Consider the following 21,321-nt stretch of genomic DNA (forward strand, 5'->3'; position numbering starts at 1 on the left):
AACATTTGGGAAATGAATGCCAACTCTTTAAGCCACATAGGTCTATCTTCTTTTCAATAATGACGTTTAATTGCTGCAGCTGTTATCCCTGTCCATGTCACACATGCCGTGTAAACACGAAGAATAAAATAGGGTGATTTTCTCAAACCACTTCAGTTGTGGGGTGGGCCTACATTGGAATATCTTCTTTTCTAATACGACTATCCTATTAACCAATGCTCTGTCTGTATTTTTTATAGGTGTCCTTTAAATTATTACACAGTCATTCTATCTGCCACTGCGGTTCCCCTGTTTAATAGAGATCTTTTCTTTTTTTAAACTGCCATGTGTTTATGCCGCTGCTCTGTCACTATTTTCAGCCAGCCAGCTCGCTGCAGCCTCTGGCCAATATTGGTGAAAATATTGACAGTTGTGAGGTGGTCATTAGAAAACAGACTGTAAATTAGTGTAAATGAATGTAAATGATGTAAATGCTAATGTAGGAACAAAAACAGATCAAAATTACATGGTCTAACCTGTTTTTCACAATTTTTAATGAAATTCAGTTCCAAAGGGTGTTTGGTCAAAGCCAAAACAGAAAGACAATTTTAGAACTAAAACCAAAACACAAGGGTCTGTGTACATATCTAGCTATAAATATAAAATTTGCACAAACTACATGGCCAAAAGTATTTGGACACCTGAACATCAAATTCTTATGTGCTTGTTGATCATTCCACATCTCATTCCAAAACCATGGGCATTAATATGGAATTGGTCCCCCCTTTGTGGCTATAACATCCTCCACTATTCTGCGAAGGCTTTCCAGTAGATTTTGGAACATAATTGTGGGGAATCACATCCATTTAGCCCCAAGAGTATTAGTGAAGTCAGGCACTGATGTTGATCATGCCTTGCCTGCAGTCGGTGTTCCAATTCATCTTAAAGGTGTTTGATGGGGTTGAAGTCAGGGCTCTGTGCAGGTCAGTCAAGTTTTTTCCACAGCAAACTCGGAAGACCATATTTTTCTGATGAACCTTGCTTTGTGAATGGGGGCAATGCTATACTGCAAAAGGATCGGCCTTCCACAAACTATTGCCACAAAGTGGAAGCATACAATTCTCTAAATTGTCATTGTAAGATGTAGTGTTAAGAGTTCCGTTCACTGGAACTAAGAGGCCCAGGCCAAACCATAGAAAATAGCCCCAGTCCATTATTCACCAAACTTTAAAGTCGTCAGTATGCATTCAGGTAGGAAACATTAGCCTGACATCCACCAAACCCAGATTCGTCCGTCAAACTGCAAGATGGTGAAGTTTGATTTGTCACTCCAGAGAACACGTTTCCATTGCTCTAGAGTACAATGGAAGTGCTTTACACCACTCCAGTAGATGTTTGGCTTAGCACATGGTGATCTGTGGCATGTGTTTGAATGCTCTGCCATGGAAACCCATTCCATAAAACGCCTAACGAACAGTTCTCATTTAAAAACGAGAAACAGCTCTTGTTTACAAACATTGCTTCCAGAGGCAGTTTACAACTCAGTAGTTGGTGCTGCAAGCAAGGACAACAATTTCTACAAGCTATGCGCTTCAGCATTATGAGTTTGTGTGGCATACTCTTCACAACTGAACTTTTGTTGCTACTAGACACTTACAGTTGACTGGGCAGGGTAGAAATTTGACAAATTAACTTGTTGGAAAGGTGGCAATGTTGAAAGTCGCTGAGCTCTTCAGTACTACCCATTCTACTGCTAATGTTTGACTATGAATATTGCATGGTTGTATGCTTGATTGTATGCACCTGTTAGCAATGGGTGTGGCTGAAGTGGCCAAACACAGTAATTAGAAGGAGTATCCACATACTTTTAGCCACGTAGTGTACATGGATGGTCCATAATTTACACTATTCCCTTGTTACTTACATCAGATGATCCAAGTCCTGGTGGGAGAATTTGGGTCTGACTGTCACCCTGTTTACTTCATTGTGTAATCCATCCAGAAGAAATCTCAAGAACTCTTGTGCATCTTGCTGACTGCAGATACAAACAAAAAAAAGAGAACTTAGTAGTGAGATCTTAGAGACTGGCTTCAGAGTAATTTGTTTGCAAATACATATTTGGGCTTATTTTAGGAGACGGCTATATTAAGCCAAATATGGGGCTGCTTAAGTGACTAGAGGCATAAAGGGTCTGGGTACTTGCTGGTACCTCTTCCTTCATGACTGTGGCCATGGTTAAGAAAAGTTTACTGTGTTTCTATTTATCTGTAAAGCTGCACATCACTTTTGTTCAGAGTGAATGTTGTTAAATATTTATAGCCTTTCCACACAACACATAATTTTATATAATAATAATAATGCAAATGCTAAGATGGAAAATGAGTATTCCATTTAATTGTACTCAATAGTAAACACTTACTAACAGTGCCGTAACTAGCTATTTTAGTGCCCTGGGCGAGATAGGAAAGCGGCGCCCCCCATCTAAGTGGGAGTGTCAATTGTCGAGTGGGCGTGGTCAACCTACTGTGGGGGGCGTAGCTAGCTCTTTACAAGTTCTAGACTGCACTGAAACCACCTCCCTCCCCATTCTTCTCGGTCTGGCATTGTAAGGATCTTTATGTAATAAGCCTCCATAGATCAAAGTACTTTAAATGCAGCTATCACATGCTAGCTGTATAAAAAATGAATTGGTTATTGAAATAAAACTCACTGAAACAAATTAAAACAAATGTAACAGTACCATCTGTATCACACTGCCCCTTCATCACACTGTGCCCTCCATCACAGTTTCTTCTTTATCACACCGTGCCATGGAGCCATCTTTATCAATGGTGCCCCCTTATCACCATTGCACGAAATGAATATATATATATATATATATATATATATATATATATATATATATATATATATATATACACATACACACATACAATATAAAGAGCCTCCTAGTGTCCGCCATACCTTACAGAGAGCATTCCTGTGACCACCATACAATACAGAGAGCATTCCTGTGACCGCCATGCTATACAGAGAGCATTCCTATGACCGCCATACTATACAGAGAGCATTCCTATGACCGCTATACTATACAGAGAGCATTCCTATGACCGCCATACAATACAGAGAGCATTCCTATGACCGCCATACAATACAGAGAGCATTCCTATGACCGCCATACAATACAGAGAGCATTCCTATGACCGCCATACTATACAGAGAGCATTCCTATGACCGCCATACTATACAGAGAGCATTCCTATGACTGCCATACTATACAGAGAGCATTCCTATGACCACCATACAATACAGAGAGCATTCTTGTGACTGCAAAACAGATAAATACCTAACCTGAAATTAATAGACCCTACCATTAAATTAAAAAGCCCCAACAATAAATTTAATTGACCCACCAGCACCCCACAAATAAAATAGTACCCATTAAATAATTAGCCCCCACCTTAACGTCACCATTAAATTAATAGCCTACCTCCCACCCATGTACTAAGACACCTAACCTCCCTACCCTCATATCACACATTAATACATCCCCCCCTTCCCTCACACATTATGGCAGCATACCCCCCCTTCCCTCATAAAGCATAGCAGCATCCCCCCTCCATAATAGCAAGATGCAGCACACATTCCTCCCCTCCATAATAGCAGCACCCCCCCCCCCTCCCTAATAGCAGCTCCCATCCCCCCTCCTTTATAGCAGCTCACATCCCCTCCCTCCATAATAGCAGCTTACATGCCCCTCTCCCCTCCCCTCCCTCCATAATAGCATCTTACATGCCCCCCTGCCTCCATAATAGCAACTCACATGCCCACCTCCCTCCATAATAGCAGCTCACATCTCCCCCCTCCCCTCCCTCCATAATAGCAGCTCACATCCCCCCCCCTCCCCTCCCTCCATAATAGCAGCTCACATCCCCCCCTCCCCTCCCCTCCATAATAGCAGCTCACATCCCCCCCTCCCCTCCATAATAGCAGCTCACATCCCCCCCCTCCCCTCCCTCCATAATAGCAGCTCACATCCCCCCCCTCCCCTCCCTCCATAATAGCAGCTCACATCCCCCCCTCCCCTCCCTCCATAATAGCAGCTCACATCCCCCCTCCCCTCCCTCCATAATAGCAGCTCACATCCCTCCCCTCCCCTCCCTCCATAATAGCAGCTCACATCCCCCCCCTCCCCTCCCTCCATAATAGCAGCTCACATCCCCCCCTCCCTCCATAATAGCAGCTCACATCCCCCCCCCTCCCCTCCCTCCATAATAGCAGCTCACATCCACCCCCCCCTCCCCTCCCTCCATAATAGCAGCTCACATCCCCCCCCCTCCCCTCCCCTCCCTCCATAATAGCAGCTCACATCCCCCCCCCTCCCCTCCCCTCCCTCCATAATAGCAGCTCACATCCCCTTTCCCCTGCTTTGAAACTTACCTTTTTCCTCTTTATTCCTGTCCAGCCGTCGCTGCCTGGCTCCTCTCTGGTTCTCTGCTCCTCTGCTGCCTAGCAACGTCATGACATCAGACGCTGAGGCAGAGGGCAGAGTTCAGAAGGGGGTGGAGCCGGGTGCCGGCCGCCATTTTGGATGCGCCGGGCGGCCGGCAGTCTGAATCTGAGGTCTGTTTAATTTTTATTTTTTTTCACTCCTCACACAGAGGCAGGTGCGGGCGGCCATTGCGCCCCCTTGGGACTGCGCCCGGGGCGGCGGCACCGCCCGCACCGGCCTCGTTACGGCTCTGCTTACTAATACTTAAAAGTTGGTGTGTTGTTTCAGATTGTTACTATAGTCACTGCAGTGATCAACCTGATGAGTCATATATAGTTTGTTTTATGCATTATACATACACTCTGTGCTACATATCATTGTGGAAGGATTCTATTGGTTAGGGCAATGCAATGGTGATGTATTAATAATTTTCCAATGCAGCACAGGTGGTCAAAACCAATACAAACAACTTATGTGAGTTTTTTATTTTTTATTTTTACAAACAATTGAAAGGAAAGGAGCAAATTTCTGCAACTGATGTAAGGCAGTGGTTTCCAGCCACATGCCCCAACACCATGTTGGGTGCGTCAGAGGATTTGGGTGTGTCAGAGGATCTGTCAGAGGAGGGGGCATGTGGGAAATGTTGTATAAAAGTTATATCCAAAAAGCCAGTTAGCGATGGCTCTAAATGATACTATATCCAATTTTTGTAGGGTGTTCCTAGGCTCTTTTAAATCACAAGCAGTGATTTACCTACCTTTTAAATAATTTTGTCCACTTCTGGTTCAGTGAACCAAAGAGTTGGGTTTAGTGGAAATTCAAAATAATTATACTATAGTTACAAGTTTAAGCCTAGCAAAAAGGAATGCAGCCATTGCCCTTTGTGTTATGTGCCAGTGTATCTGTCCCAGTAAATGTGAGTCAATTACCCTCTACATGTGTGTGTACATAATAGTGTATAAATGTGTAAATATAGTATATTACTGTTTGTATAAGTGTCTGTCAAGGAGGAGAACTATACCTGAAGCTGATCTTGCTCCTTTCGAAAAGATCTGAAGCCTGCTGAGTTCAGGTGTGTTGTGTATGTTATACAATGTTTCTTTTCTGACCCTTAGCTGTGTCCTGATTAGCTCTTTCTTTTGTAGGCATTCAGAAATAAATGTGCATGTCTCACTTGTTATATTTCACGAATAGTAATACACAGTCATCCGAAAAAGAAAGTACACCCCCTTTTAATTCTGTGTTTTTGCATATTAGGACATAATTAACAATGATCTAGTCCATAGATTTTATTTTGTCATTATTTATTCCTTATAACTCTGCTTTAATTCATTGATTTCATTGTTTATGCACAGATCTCTTAAGCTCCTGCTAAAGCATTTGAATTGAGTTTAAATATGGACTTTGACTGGGCCATTCCAAAACTTTATTTTCTTTTTCAGCCATTCCTTTGTAGATATTACTGTTGTGTTTAGGATTATTGTGCGGTTTGATGATCGAATTGCAATTGTAGGACAGAATACCACACATTTTCCTCTAGAATGATCTAGTATAAAAGAGGAGATCATGGTACATTCAATCATTGCAAGGTGTCCAGGTCATGTGGCTCCAACTCCAAATCATCATCCCTTCACCACTCTGCTTAACAGTTTGTATGGGGTTCTTGTGGTTATATGCTGTATTTGGTTTACTCCAGATATGGAATGTGCACTGAGCTCAAATAACTCTACTTTGGTCTCATCTGTCCAGAGGAAAATGTTACAGAAGTCTATGAGATCATTGCAAATGTGTTCTCTCCTTTGCATGGTGTTAACAAAAAGCAAGAATGCTCCAGACCAAACTGCCAAAGGTTCTGCTTTTATATAGAGGTGGTAGAATTTCTTCATGATCAATTAATGGAGTGGAGTTGATTAGCAACATTTGGTCAGATTACCTTCTTTTTTTATATTGAAGCAAAGTAAAGGTGTTCTTACATGTTCACACATGTTTTCTTCCGGTTCGCTTATTTTTTGTTAAATACATAATGACAAAGTAAAATATATGCTATGGTTTATTCGTTACAAGAGATAAGATTTAACAAATTTAGAACTTGCTGAGAACTAGAAGTATGTTACTTATGTCTAGATACCCTAAATGGACAAAAGTATTTCGGACGCTTGACCATTACACCAACTGGTATGAAACTGTATTCAACTACATACACTTTAATATGGAGTTGGTCCCCCTTTTAAACAATAACAACTTCAACATCTTGTGGAAAAGCCTTCCAAGAAGAGTGGGAGTGCTTCTGTGGGATTTTGTGCCCATTCATTCTGTAGAGCATCTATGAGATCAGGCACTGATGTTGGACGAGAAGAAGTGTCTCATAATCTCTGTTCCAGTTCATCCCAAAGGTGTTCGATGGGGTTGAGGCTAGGGCTCTGTGCAGGCCAGGTCAAACACCCCCATACCATTATCCTTCCTCCACCAAACTTCACAGTTGGCATAATGCAGTCAGACAGCTAACATTTCCCAGCATCCACCAAACCGAGATTCACCCATCTGTCAAATAGAGAAGTATGATTCGTCACTCCACAGAACACATTTCAACTGCTCCACAGTCCAGTGTCAATGTGTTTTACACAACTCCATCTGATGCTTGGCATTGGTCTAGGTGATGTGAGGCTTGCAGCTGCTCGGCCATGGAAACCCATTCCATTAAGCTCCCACCGCGCAGTTTTTGCGCTTACCTTAATGCATATGGAATTTCGGAACGCTTCAACTATGGAATCAGCAGAGCGTTGGTGACTTTTACGCACCATGCGTCTTAGCAGTCTTTTACGTGGTCTTCCGCTTCATGGCTGAGTTGCTGTTCTTCCTAAACGCTTCCACTTTCTAAGAATATCACTTACAGTTGACCGTGGAATATACAGCAGGGATGAAATTTCTCGAACTGTCAATTGCAAAGCTGACATCGTATCGCAGTGCCACGCTTGAAGTCACTGAACTCTTCAGAGCGACCCATTTTGTACCACAAATGTTTGCATATGGAGACTGCGTGGCTAGGAGCTACACCTCTGGCAACGAGTCTGATTGAAACCCTTCAATTCAATAATTAACAGGTGTGGCCAAATACTTTTGTCCATATAGTGCATGTAAAAACAGTGACTTGAAATAAGGGTACTTTCTGTTTTTCAACAATAATTTAACTTGTGTGTCACAAAACAAAATGTTAATAAGGAACATGCCACGCCTTTATAAAGCTTGGAAACCACTAGTATAGTAGTATGAATTTAACATATGTGCTTTCCACATCTTAAATTTGAGTGCACAATGTTTTCTTCTCTGCATTGGAACAAGAATTACACCACAAAGCATAAAGACAAAAATATTAGAAAGGTTAACAATGTGTAATATATGTGGCATGGAACAACAAAACAGCAACACTGGTCAACAAGGCCTTCATTAGCATAAAGCTGGATTCCAATTAATAATTAAGTATTCAATAGCATGACAATACCACATGCCTGTGGCAATTATTCAGGAGGACAATTGTATAAGACAGAGTTACTATGTTATGTATTCTTACCATGCAATCAGAATAATGGTTGCTACTATTATTATGAAACATTTCTAATTTATTATTTGTGCTTTCAATTTTAGTTAAGGTTTAAATATACTATGGGGCATATTCAATTCCGATCCCGATCTGCGGGATCGCGCCGGAACGGCCGCGAACCTAATCCGCGGTACCGCAATAAGGTGGATTTTCGTTCGCAGCCCACAGGGATGCGTACGAAAATCCGCGTTATTGCGGTACCGTATTACTGGCAGTACTGCGCATTTTCCACGGTAATCGGATCGGAATTGAATATGCCCCTATATGTTGTTAAGACATAAGTTGTTATTAGTGTGGGATGTTTTGAAAGCAGCTTTTCCCTAGATTCAATATGTAACATTTGCATAAAAATATTCCTTCTTATGACATTTATCAATACTGTGCATACTACATTGCTAGACCAATTCATTTTCACATGCAGTCTAGGGGAAACAGACATTACCATTTAGTTGCAGTGTTTCGTCTAAGACTCAATGATACCTATTGCATTTTCAATGTGGTTTCAATATGTTCATCCATGGAACCAAAATGCGCCAAAAATTGTGGAAAAAGCCCTTAATTTAGATATAAGGACTAGTGTGAACAGTCTTGTGTATTTTCAAATTCAACAATTAAAATATAAGCATAATTATGCTGATGGGTCTCTATATATTCATTCATTGAATGTTTTTTTGTGCTCTGATATTTATTTCTAATTTGCCTTTTAATGTTCTTAGCCAAGACTGTGTGAGATTTTTTTATTGCTATGGATAGATGTTATATGATTTAAGCATTAGGAGTAGTTGGAGACAATGCAGAGCTATTACTGTAACTGCAGATATGTGCATATTTAATTCCAGCCATAAGGATTAAAAACATTTATCTCTTACTTGTATCCCATGAAACGTGGAGCATATCTTTGTATCTGGGTTTTGAATTCTGAAGGACTCACTACCTCATTGACTGAGCTTGTCCATATTGCTTGAAGCAGATGTGCAAACTCTAAGAAAAAGGGTGGAGTGAAAGAAAATTACGGCGTGCACAATGCAGAATGGATAATGCAGATGAAATAAAATAAAAACGGTCACTGTAGATTTCTTTACTTTTTCTAATTTAAAAACAGAGTTTCATATCATACGATGTCTGTTTCTATGAGTAAATTATTTTTGCTTCATTGTACTTTTTTTTCTTCTATCTGTCCAAAAATATGTCTCTTACATAGCATGTCAGTATTTACGTCTATTTCTAGGTGTGCCTATGACTCTTCCCATATATTGTCCTAATTATAATTTTTTAGATTCATCTCTTAGCAGATTGTTGTCTCTGTTTATTTCTGTACATGACTCACACTAAAGACAGAAACAACATACCAGATTGAGTTCATCATACAGCAATGCATATACACCTGTGAAAAGGTTTACACACTGTATATATTCTCTTACATATGTCTAAGGAATCTTCTTTAATTTTGCAAATATGAGTTTCTTCCTACTAAATGCAAACCACAAAGTTTCTGTAAATACACACTCCTACTAATAGACATAAAGTGAATTTTGTACTTGAGTTTTATTCTTTTCTCAGAATCCAGTGGGGGACACTGGAACCATGAGTTGAGCAGTTGAGCAAGAATTTTATACACACAGTCTGAACTCCTCACCCTCTACATCTCCTAGTCTGCTGGGAATCGGTTATTTTACTAACCAAGCTCCACAGAAAAGAGGAGAGAGATAGATGTAAAGAGAGAGAGGAAGACAATGTCCTCTTACTATAATCAACTTGAAATAAAAGGGGAGAACAAGAGCGTAAAGGGTGAGGTTGTCTGATGTCCTTAAATGGATTCTGTGAAAAGCATTTAACGCAAGTACAAAAATCCAGTTTTCTCATACATTTAATTAGGGGACACTGGAACTTTGGGGACATCCAAAAGCTGCCCCTGTGAGAGGCATGCTCTGAAGTTGCTGTGTTCAAAACCTTCCAATTAAAACAAGTTTTTCTGGCCGCAAACACATTGAACTTGTAAAATGTTTGGACTGATGACCAGGTGGTTTCCGGATACAGCTGCTAACTTGAGGCCCTATATCCCCAACCATAAAGGAGGCATTCACTCTCACATTTTCAACAGATTTCCCTACTCCAATATATGCCTGTCGAATTACAGATGTAATCCACCTAGCAATAGTCTGCTTAGACAAGGTACAATCTCTCTTTGTACATCATGCAGGGACAATAGGTCATCTGTCTATCGAAGTTCTACATTCCTATCCTGGTAGGTCCTCAGAGCCCTGAAAACATACAACAAGAGAAGGAATCCCTCTTCTTTGGAAGATCAACCATGACCTAAAGTTAGAATGACTATATCATGATTTAGGTGGAATTTTGACACTACCCTGTCCTCATGAAAAAGTATATATATATATATATATCTATATATATATCTATATATATATATATATATATATATATATATATAAAGAGCCGCAAGCCAGAGCCCCATGTGCAGAAACACTTCTTACTGCAGACATCACCAAGAAAACATATGAGAATTACCTCCATAGACTCAAAGGGAAGATGTTGTAAGGTGTTAAGACTAAGTTTAGGTCTCAGGGAGCTATAAGAGGAATGTACAGAGGTTGCACGCGCAGACCTCCCTGCATAAAAGTTTGTACTTCTGGCATAAGTGGCAGCTTCTTTAGAAAGAACCGACATGGCTGAGATCTGATTTAAAGAAACAATTAGTTAGCAGTTTCCGGCCAAGCTGTATCTCTCATAGACCGCCAATGCAAAGTTCCAGCCAAGTTGTTTGTCCGTAGAATGCTATAATAAATCCCAGCCAAGTTGTTGCAATGAAATTCTTCTTACTTGCTGTGCTCAGCCACTGAAGCCAAAGCTTTCAATTGCCTTGGTAGTGATCCGAACCCTGGTCTCTCTGCTCTAGCAGGCCCCATCAAGTGAACAGACCCATGAGCAACTCTGGATGGAACAGAGATTCTTGGCAGCAAGATAGGTCAAACTGTTGTGAATGAGATACAGGAATGACAATGGAGCTGGTGAGGGATGAAAGTCTACACGAAGCTCAGAGAATCCTCAACACCATTTGGTTCACTGTGCAGAATATTTCACATTGTCCAAAATTCCCATTGTGGAAATCACTTCCTTCAGAGCAGCTTGTCTCAGGATTGGCTGGGATGGAAATATGGGTTAGTGATGGAAGGGATTAGGATTCTCCCTCTGTTTAGCTCTCCCCTGCTGAGTTTGTGTCTCCAAGTCTACTAGAGTCCAAGGGAGAACAATACTGGTCAAATCTGGACAATGAGATTCCTAACTCCAGTTGATGAAGAGCAACTCCTTATTTTAACCACTTACAAGCATTTGCGACCTTGAAGGGGCTGAAGGAGCTGCTAAGTTCCTGTATATGTGGTGAGAGAAGTATGGAGTACAGGAAATAGGGCATCTACCATGTTATAATTCTCCAACACTGCAATGTAATCCACCTGGCTCCATTTAAGAACCTAGGTTGTACCAGTTCATATTAAACTCAAATAAATAAAATGTTCTTAAATATCCACAATCCAAATAAGAATAAATGTTCTTAGTTAGCAGAATACAAGTAAATCCACATGATCCACATAACTTGATGAAAGACAGCAGGATGGGATGATCTCTATAGTTCGTGCTTGTCACAATTATCCACCAATGAGACTCTAGGGTATTGCCCATTACCTGCATATGGATAAAGTCAAGGATCTTGACTTGATTAACAGGTCATCCATTGGATCTCAGAACAGCAGTCATAACCGACATGATTTTTGTGAATACCTTTGGAGCTGTAGCCAGTCGGAAAGGCCAGCTCCAAATTGATAAAGATGACACTGGACTGCAAACGTGAGAAGGTATTGATAACTTTCCAAGATGTCCATGGAGGTCATGAACTCATTCTGCTCCATGGCGATTATGACCAATCACAGCGACTCCATCTTGAACCTGTCTAAAGTTAGGTGCTTAGGGCTTTCAGGTTTAAAATTAGTTGAAAAGTTCTGTCTGTTTTCTGGACCAAGAAAAGGTTTAAATAAAACCCAAACCCCCTCGGCTCTTCTGGAACTAGGATGATCATCCCACGGAGTCTAAAGACTGAATGACCTCCTTCACAGCCAGTGTTTTTGTCTTGTCTCCTGGAAGACCGCTGCTGAAAAACCACTCATTGTGAGTTCTTCAGGAGATCTATAAATTATCCTCAATTAATGATTCCTCTTACCCAGAAATCTGATGTGGAACTGTACCATTGTTTCTGGAAGGGGAGAATGTGGATAACCATCACAGGTGCTCTTGGGTGGGCATATAGCTCTGGCCTTTCCTGAGAAGCAAAAGAACCAAAGGACCACAGACTTGTGAACATTAACTGGAAGAAAAATCTCTTCCCCTGTGGCTTGATTGATCATTTTATCTAGTTCAGAGCCAAAAAAGACAACGCTTGCAAATGGAACGAATTCAAGAGTCCTCCTAGGTTCTGCACATCAGTGTCCTAGGATCTAAGCCAGAGCACACACTGAGAACAAAACTCTAGCCTTAACTAGCTCAGCATCACCCAGATACTCAGATGTGCCCTGCTTGTAATCAACTTGTTCTGATAACAATGGACGTACTCCTGCTAGCAGTTGTTGCTACTAGACAAAGAGGTGCAGAGTCTAACATGCCCTCAGCGTTCACCAGGGACCCCTGCAAGGAGGTTTGGTCTTAGCTGAATAGGAAGTGCTGTTTGCAGCCCTCTGAGCCAGTTGCTAGCGAGGTAGCTGGGTTCACTAACAGATCGTAGTGAAACAGCATAAACCTGAAGCAGAAAAAAGGTCTAGGCCACCGAGGTCAACGCCAGGAATCCAATGAGACAAGAGAAGAATAGTTAAGGTAGTCGAATTTGCAAGAAAAATCAGACGGAACCAGAATCACTAAACAGAATGGTCAGCAACAAACTAGTCGGAAACGAGGAATCAAAACAGAGTACAAGGGTGCAAGTACAACAGGAACCAGGAACAGAACCAAGCAGGGAGTGGTCCAAAACTCCGAGACTGGATCAGTGCCAGAGTAAGCCTTAAATAGGCTATTGATTGGGTTGATTTATGGCATTCAGGGACATCTCACTGATCACTAATAGGCTTTTGCAAATTGTGCCCCATAGCAATGGATCACTTTCTATACACACGCAGATGGGAAACCGGAAGTTGTGTCCCATTGTAAAGCAATGGGCAGCACACCACCGTCAACATAGGTGTCTGTCCCCACTGCAAAAGGAGAGAGCAGGGATGGCGCCTGACACAACCAATGTCAACAATTAAGACCTTGGTTACCAGACAGCAATATTTTCAAGAGCTGTTCCAATGACTTTTCCACTGCCGTGTTAACCCTGGCTAATACTAAGAAGAGTCTAAGAGACTCCAGCAGCAAATATATAGTTTTTAAAATGGATTCACATTTCCTCTTTGGGCCATCTTTAAGAGATGCTGCATTTGGAACAGGAGTCATTGTGACCTTTGACAAGCATCCACCTTATGAAGAGACTTTCTGTACCCTCAACAGGGAGAAGATTAAGGGACTATAGCCTGTGTGAGACTTGAAACCTATGGTCAGGCTTGATCCACATTTCACAAAGCAAACCTTCAAGAAGAAGGAAATAAAAGACTGTTTAATTTTCCTCTGGTGTAACCAACTCTTCATTGTCCTACATGCTAAGGGCCTACCAAATCTATGTAAGGCCCTCACCTTATATTCCACCCCCTGCCCCCAACAGTCCTCGTCCAAGTACAAGGAATCTTCCAGGTCCAAATCTTCGCTAAAATCATCTTACTTCTTAGAGGAAAACTCAAGATTCTGATCCTTCCCATGACTGGACCAACGCAGGATTCTGGCACTTTTGAGGCATAGCTGAAGAGTAAGATTGTAAAGGGTGAGAAGATTTTCACTAAACCCTGAACATATTTTGCCAGGCTCTGAGCCGAAACTCCTCTGAGGAAAGTAGGAGCCAAAGGCCCTCATCTAAATGCCCTCATCTGAACAGAAGAAGTCAGGGGAGAGACCAAAGGAATGGAATCCTCACTCACCACCCTGGGACATGCAGTGAACAGTGTAAGCACCACAATATACTGAGCTAACAACTTAGCCCAGGCTGCTTCTGCCAGATTGGCTGCACCACCCACAGGATTGCATTGCAGCCAGCACTCTGCAACACACTGTCCACTAGGTAATTCTCCCTGACACTTATTATAAGAAATAAAATGCTGCCCCACCAGATTTAGCTCTGGAACTACTCCCTGTATCTAATATGAGAGAAAAAGATGAAGGAACAGGGGAACAACTGTAATAGTCATACAGAAAATAAAAAGTGACACTTCCAAATAGACCAAAATCTCCCAGAAAGTTTTAACAACCCACAGAAATTCACAAAATCCCACTTTATAACTTCCCTATAGCAAGAGATAGAGGAGAGGAAAGGAGAAGTAGCTGTGGTCTCTTCATCTGACAGTTTAGACGGGCTGCTCAATGTGGGGAAAGTGCACCACGGTGGAGATTCAAATTTGAAAAGGCAATAAGCTTCTCCTCCCAGGCCCAATACTAACTGGCAACCATTCAAACAAATGGTCCCCTGTGATGCCAGAAGTGCCTAACGAGGGGTTGTTTTACCATACAGCCCCCCACTTGACCCACTTCCCGACACCAGAGACTCTGGTCTACTACCTTGTGCAAGCCAAATCTTGTTGCCGTATATGCCATGGTCAGCGACAGCACAGGATTTGTGGTCACAAGCTGCAATGGACACTTCCTCAGCTCACCCAGGACATATAAGGTCTGATTCATTAAGGAGCAAAGCAAAAAAATGAGTAACTTTGCACCTTGGCAAAACTATGGTGCACTGGAGGAGGATGTAAATTTAAAATGTGATGGCAGATTTTTAGTTGGGGTACAGCATGTGCTAGATCAACTTAAAATTTCAGTGTACAAAATAAGCTATCAAGTATTTGTGTGCTACATGAAAAAACATACAGTATTTAACTTATGTGCAAAATAAAAAACTAATTTGCACCCTTTGCATTGTAGCATGGTTTTGTCCAGGAGAAAACTTACTCATTTGTTTCCCTCTCCTTAATGAATCAGGTCCACACAGTATTAACACTGTATTACAAGCACTATAGTGGCAGATGTATTCTTCTTGTAAAAAAATAAATTAAATAAAAGAAAAAAAAAAAATCCTGCCATAGGTAGCACAGAGCCAAGGCGTCCTCTCCTGTGGGCACTTAGGAAAAACTAATTCCCAGCAGCATGGGCAGGCTGGACTGGGGAGCAGTGGAGGACTACTGCCCCCCCAGGCTGGTAATATAGTGGGCTATCTTAGGCTGGGTCATCTGCATTTTTTTCCATTTAAATGTTCCTAATAGGCATCCGAGTCGAGTCTTGCCCCCTGGGCTAAAATTTGCCAGCCTTCCCCTGCTCAGCAGACTAGTGTATATAGAGGGTGAGGAGTTCAGACTATGTGTCAAATGCTTTCTACGGATGATAGTGCAAGGGCGACATCAATTGTTCCCACATTATTAAGAACGTTTGAGATGTTCCCATATAAAATGCTGCAACCTCTCAATTCCACATAGTCTGTTACCTAAATCAGCTGGCCATGGTAAGTTAAAGGAATACTAATGAAGAGCAATTATAAAAAAGTGGCAGTGAAAAACTTTACTATATCTTCACTGATTATCTCATCCCAATGGCACCTGTCAATGGGTGGGATATATTAGATACTAAGTGAGCACTCAGTTCTGATGTGGACATGTTGGAAGCAGGAAAAAATGGCCAAGCGTAAGGATCTCAGTGACTTTGACAAGGACCAAATTGTGATGGCTAGATGACTGGGTCAGAACACCTCCAAAAAAATGGCTAGTCTTGTAGGGTGTTCCTCGTATGCAGTGGTTAGTACCTGCCGAATGTGGTCCAAGGAAGATGAACCACTGACAGAGTCATGGTTGCTCTAGGCTCATTGAAGTGCATGTGGAGCGAAGGCTAGTCTGTCTGGTGCAAACCAGCAGAAGAGCTACTGTAGCACAAATTGCTGAAAAGGTCAATGCTGATTATGATAGAATGGTGTTAGAACACACAGTGTGTTGCAGCTTGCTATGTATGGGGCTGCTTAGCCACAAGCCGTTCAGAGTGCCTGTGCAGACTCCTGTACACCTCCAAAAGTGCCTACAATGGGCACGCAAGTGCCAGAACTGGACCATGGAGCAATGGACAATGGTGGCCTGGTCTGATGAATCAGAGTTTCTTTTATATCATGTGGATGGCCGGTTTCATGTGCGTAGTTTACCTGGAGAAGAGATGGCACCAGGATGCAATATAGAAAGAAGGCAACCTGGCAGAGGAAGTGTGATGCTCTGGGCAATGCTATGCTCGGAAGCTTTGTGTTCTGACATTCATGTGAATTTTACTTTGACACGTACCACCTACCTAAACATTGTTGCAGACCAAGTGCACACCTTCTTGTCAATGGTACTCCCTGATGGCAGTGGCCTCTTTCAGCAGGATAATGTGTCCTGCACACTGCAAAAATTGTTCAGGAATGGTTTGAGGAACATGACAAAAAGTTCAAGGTGTTGACTTGGCCTCCAAATTCCCCAGATCTCAATCCGATCAAGCGTCTGTGGGATGTGCCGGAAAAACAAGTCGGAACCATGGAGTCCTCACCTCGCATTGTACAAGACTTAAAGAATCTGCTGGTAACGTCTTGGCAACAGATACCACAGAACACCTTCAGAGATCTTGTGGAGTCCATGCCTTCACTGGTCAGAGCTGTTTTGGCGGCACGTGAGGGACCTACACAATACTAGGCAGGTGGTTTTAATGTGGTGGCTGATCAGTATATCAATATAATATATTAGTTTATTTGATTGTGGGCTGGATGTATTGGGACTTTTCCAACATATTTCCAAGCTACATAAACATCTATTTGTATGTTATATCATAATAAGCAGTGCCTAAGTTCTACTCCAGACTTCTGTAATCATGTCAATATTTAATCTACTTTGTTTTATTGCCAATGCATAATATTTTTTCTACATATGCAAACACTTCAGCTAACACAAAATACTCTGCTCTTGATTTCCCCATTATTTCAGTTACAGTGCATTATTGGTATCTTTCCCATTAATTAATTCATGCCAGTTTACTGAAATTGAAAAATAAGTGGGAATATCAGCAGAAGGAAAAGGCCTTCATCTGATTTATTTCTCATATGTTTATATAGATTTATGTGTCAAGTATCACCCACCTTTCATAATTGCAGTACTGCAGGTCTTTGAGTTTAGGTCACATTGATATGAATTTTTCAAACAGTAGTCCCTTAGATCCTTAGTATTACTCAGACACTGAAGGATGGAGTTCATGAAGCACTGTTGCACAAAGAAACACATGATTGATTTCCTCAGAGCAGTAATTGCGAACCTGAGACACTTCAAGGGGCACATGGGTGGCTCTCTAAGCTTCAAATAGGCCACACAATAGCCTAAAGCTCAGTAATAACTTAAAACAATATATTTAATCAAAGAAAGAGGCATCTATCTGAAATAACATATCAGCAGACATTTTAAACAGGTGTTGCAAGCTATGAAAAACAAATCTAACAATAGAGCTTTAAGGAACTTGGGGTCGGAGGTGAAGGCTTGAAAGGCCGTCTGTTGCCCATCACTGCCAGGGCATGGAAAAGTTCTAGTAGCAGTAAGAATTGAATAGCCATTAATGATTAAAGTAAAGTTTACACTTTGAAAATAAGTATTATAAGACATTTATGATCACCAGCAAATAGACGACATACAAGTACCATGAATGATTATGGTGGGTATATGCTTTTATGGACTATTTAAATTAAAATAGTCTTAAATGTAGCAGGGGTCTTCATGCTTATGTGTGCATCTACACACCTCTACTTGACTCTAAAAAGTAAGAAGAAGGACGTTGTGGGTATGAGAGAGTTCCAAAGAGCTCAAGGGTTTCATGGGTTTTATACACATGAATACTGGAATTGTACTTGCCTTTATTAGTATTGCCTAATTTTTCAAGCAGTACACTTACATAAGTAAGCACAAGATAGCGGTGCATAATGTTACTTAGGTTTCATATGTAATGAAAATGTTGTATATGTACTAAAGTAAAAGTTAAATAAAAGGTGGTATCCTGTAAGAAACAGGGCGAATGTAACATTTCAAATAATTTCTCTCTTTTTATTGATTCAGAATAATTACATATGCAGGACCAGTGTGTCTATATAAGAGTGTTGCAAAAACGTTGGATTTAACCAAAGAATTACCCTATTCAAACAAGAGGTGTGCCAATACTCTAAGCCGGCGGTTCCCAAACTGTGCACCGCGGCACCCCTGTCACTGGGGTGCCGCGGACCAGCCATAAAAAAAAAAGAACACAGAAACTTACCAATCCGTCGGGCGCCGGGACCCAGCAGCCTCCTCTCTCCCGCAGCTGTCACTGAATATCAACGTCAGTAACAAGCTGCGGGAGAGAGGAGGCTGCTGGGTCCCGGCGCTCGGCGGATTGGTAAGTTTCTGTGTTCTTGTTTGTTTGTTTTTTATGGCTGACGCCTGGCGCGGGTCAGAGTGAGAGGGATCGCGACAGTGGGGCAGAGGAGGGGGGACAGAGAGCAGAGGATGGTGACAGCGGGGCAGAGGAGGGGGACAGAGAGCAGAGGATGGTGACAGCGGGGCAGAGGAGGGGGACAGAGAGCAGAGGATGGGGACAGAGGGGCAGAGGAGGGGGACAGAGAGCAGAGGATGGGGACAGAGAGGCAGAGGAGGGGGACAGAGAGCAGAGGAGGGGGACAGCGGGGCAGAGGAGGGGGACAGCGGGGCAGAGGAGGGGGACAGAGCAGAGGATGGTGACAGCGGGGCAGAGAAGAGGGACAGAGAGCAGAGAATGGGGACAGAGAGCAGAGAATGGGGACAGAGAGCAGCAGCGGGTCAGAGGAGGGGGACAGAGAGCAGAGGAGGGGCACAGCGGGGCAGAGGAGGGGGACACAGCGGGGCAGAGGAGGGGGACACAGCGTGAGCGAAGCAGTGGAGGGGGACACAGCGTGAGAGGGGCAGTGGAGGGGGACACAGCGTGAGAGAGGGCAGTGGAGGGGGACACAGCGTGAGAGAGGGCAGTGGAGGGGGACACAGCATGAGAGAGGGCAGTGGAGGGGGACACAGCGTGAGAGAGGGCAGTGGAGGGGGACACAGCGTGAGAGAGGGCAGTGGAGGGGGACACAGCGTGAGAGAGGGCAGTGGAGGGGGACACAGCGTGAGAGAGGGCAGTGAAGGGGGACACAGCGTGAGAGAGGGCAGTGGAGGGGGACACAGCGTGAGAGGGACAGTGGAGGGGGACACAGCGTGAGAGAGGGCAGTGGAGGGGGACACAGCGTGAGAGGGGCAGAGGAGGAAGACAGCGTGAGCGGGACAGTGGAGGGGGACACAGCGTGAGACGGACCGTGGAGGGGGACACAGCGTGAGAGGGCAGAGGAGGGGACAGCGTGTGAGAGGGCAGAGGAGGGGGACAGCGTGAGAGAGGGCAGAGGAGGGGACAGCATGTGAGAGGGCAGAGGAGGGGACAGAGTGTGAGAGGGCAGAGGAGGGGACAGCGTGTGAGAGGGCAGAGGAGGGGGACATTGTGAGAGAGGACAGAGGAGGGGGGACAGCGTGACAGAACAGAGGAGGGGGGACAGCGTGACAGAGGGCAGGGGGGGCAGTGTGAGAGAGGGCAGTGTGTCTGGATGCAGAGGGGGCAGTGTGTCTGGATGCAGAGAGGGCAGAGTGTCTGGATGCAGAGGGGGCATTTTTGCATACAACTAAATAAGTATTTCTGTCCTGACCTAAATACTTATTACAATTTTTTGACCCAACTACTTCTAAAACAGAACTGCTCAATAATTATTTTGGAGGGGTGCCTTGAAAAAATTTGGAGACTCTAAGGGTGCCGCGAACTGCAAAAGTTTGGGAACCACTGCTCTAAGCTTTAACTCATTGTTTTGAAGCATAGTGAAAATCAATGAGCCACGGAGAAAAGTTGCAGGCAACAACTGCAGTTCCACCAAGAAGTAACGTTTATTCCAACAATAAATAATGTACACCATATTTAAATATAAGTTTACATAGAAACATGAATTATTCACAATTAGTGTTCATTTTTAACATTTTTAATATTTATATCAGTTATTGATATATTTAATTATACGCATTGCATAAAAACAGTGCATGAATTATGGCATAACAAAATAATGTTACCGTATTTCCAAGGTTCCGCAGACCGACCAAACCATGCACAACTTTAGGAGGCTGGAAAACATAAGAGGATGAGACACTCAGCATTCTGTGGGTGGAATATGTGTAAGTTATATGCAAATGGAAGATTGAGGGATCACTGATAAAAAGAAAGGAATCAATGAGTAAAAGGTAAAATATGAAGGCAGAGAAAAAAGGGAACAACTGTTAAAGCTCATGCAAACCTGCAGAAACACGCATATATGTCTGTTAGGAGGAGTAACTTTTGCACCTGCTATAGTGCAGGTGCAAATACACTCTGCTGCTAATGATGACAGACAAACGGCTCTTCATATGGGTGGAAATACGTTATTTTTCTTTGCTCTTTTTTCCAATCATTTACATTCATTTTGCCGACAACGCTGCATCAGCCCTTGTGTCTCTAGCTGCATATCTAGTTGGCAGAGGCATCTGCTAAGAGCAGAGATTAGGAGTACAAATGGGGGGCATCTGCCCCACGGGCTACTCCAATAGTGGGCTACCTTAGGCTGGGTGACTGGGCTACCTGCATTTTATTTTCCTTTAAAATGTTCCTAATAGTCTGCTGAGCAAAGTCTTGCCCCTTGGACTAAAATTTGCCAGCCAGCCCCTGGAACCATCTAGGTGTTCTGGTGCAAAACCAAGGTGCTTTGCGGTAAGCATCCAGGGCGCTTCATAGTTGTAGGGGGCCGAAGTGTAAATAGATTCCGCCTTACTTCCAACATCGGTTGGAGAAAACTTCTGTTCCTTAACAGCTGTGGTCATCTTGCACTGCAATCGCATGGCACTTCAGCAGACATTGAATATTGCACCACCAAAGAGGATATTTGCTCTGTATCTTGGTGTTTTGAATTTTGTGAATCACCCTCACATTCTATAAATTTTACACCTACCGGTATTTTGATTTGTCATCTAAAAACCTTGTGTTTCACTTTAAACTTGTAAAATAAAGTAATGTT

At 42.7% G+C, this 21,321-nt stretch overlaps 1 protein-coding gene across 3 annotated transcripts in view; it reads right to left on the reverse strand.

Annotated features, from left to right (window-relative positions):
* The window catches only part of USP2 (ubiquitin specific peptidase 2), a 94,959-nt gene that overhangs the window by 12,497 nt on the left and 61,141 nt on the right, over window positions 1-21,321 (reverse strand). For all 3 annotated transcript variants that reach the window (XM_075191183.1, XM_075191184.1, XM_075191185.1), the window contains 4 exons: window positions 20,348-20,398; window positions 17,350-17,470; window positions 8,939-9,050; window positions 1,904-2,014 (listed from right to left, as the gene is read on the reverse strand). In XM_075191183.1, the coding sequence (XP_075047284.1) occupies window positions 1,904-2,014; window positions 8,939-9,050; window positions 17,350-17,470; window positions 20,348-20,398 (395 nt within the window). The remainder of the gene's footprint in view (window positions 1-1,903; window positions 2,015-8,938; window positions 9,051-17,349; window positions 17,471-20,347; window positions 20,399-21,321) is intronic.

Source organism: Mixophyes fleayi, chromosome 11, assembly GCF_038048845.1.
Source record: "Mixophyes fleayi isolate aMixFle1 chromosome 11, aMixFle1.hap1, whole genome shotgun sequence".
NCBI lineage: Eukaryota > Metazoa > Chordata > Amphibia > Anura > Limnodynastidae > Mixophyes > Mixophyes fleayi.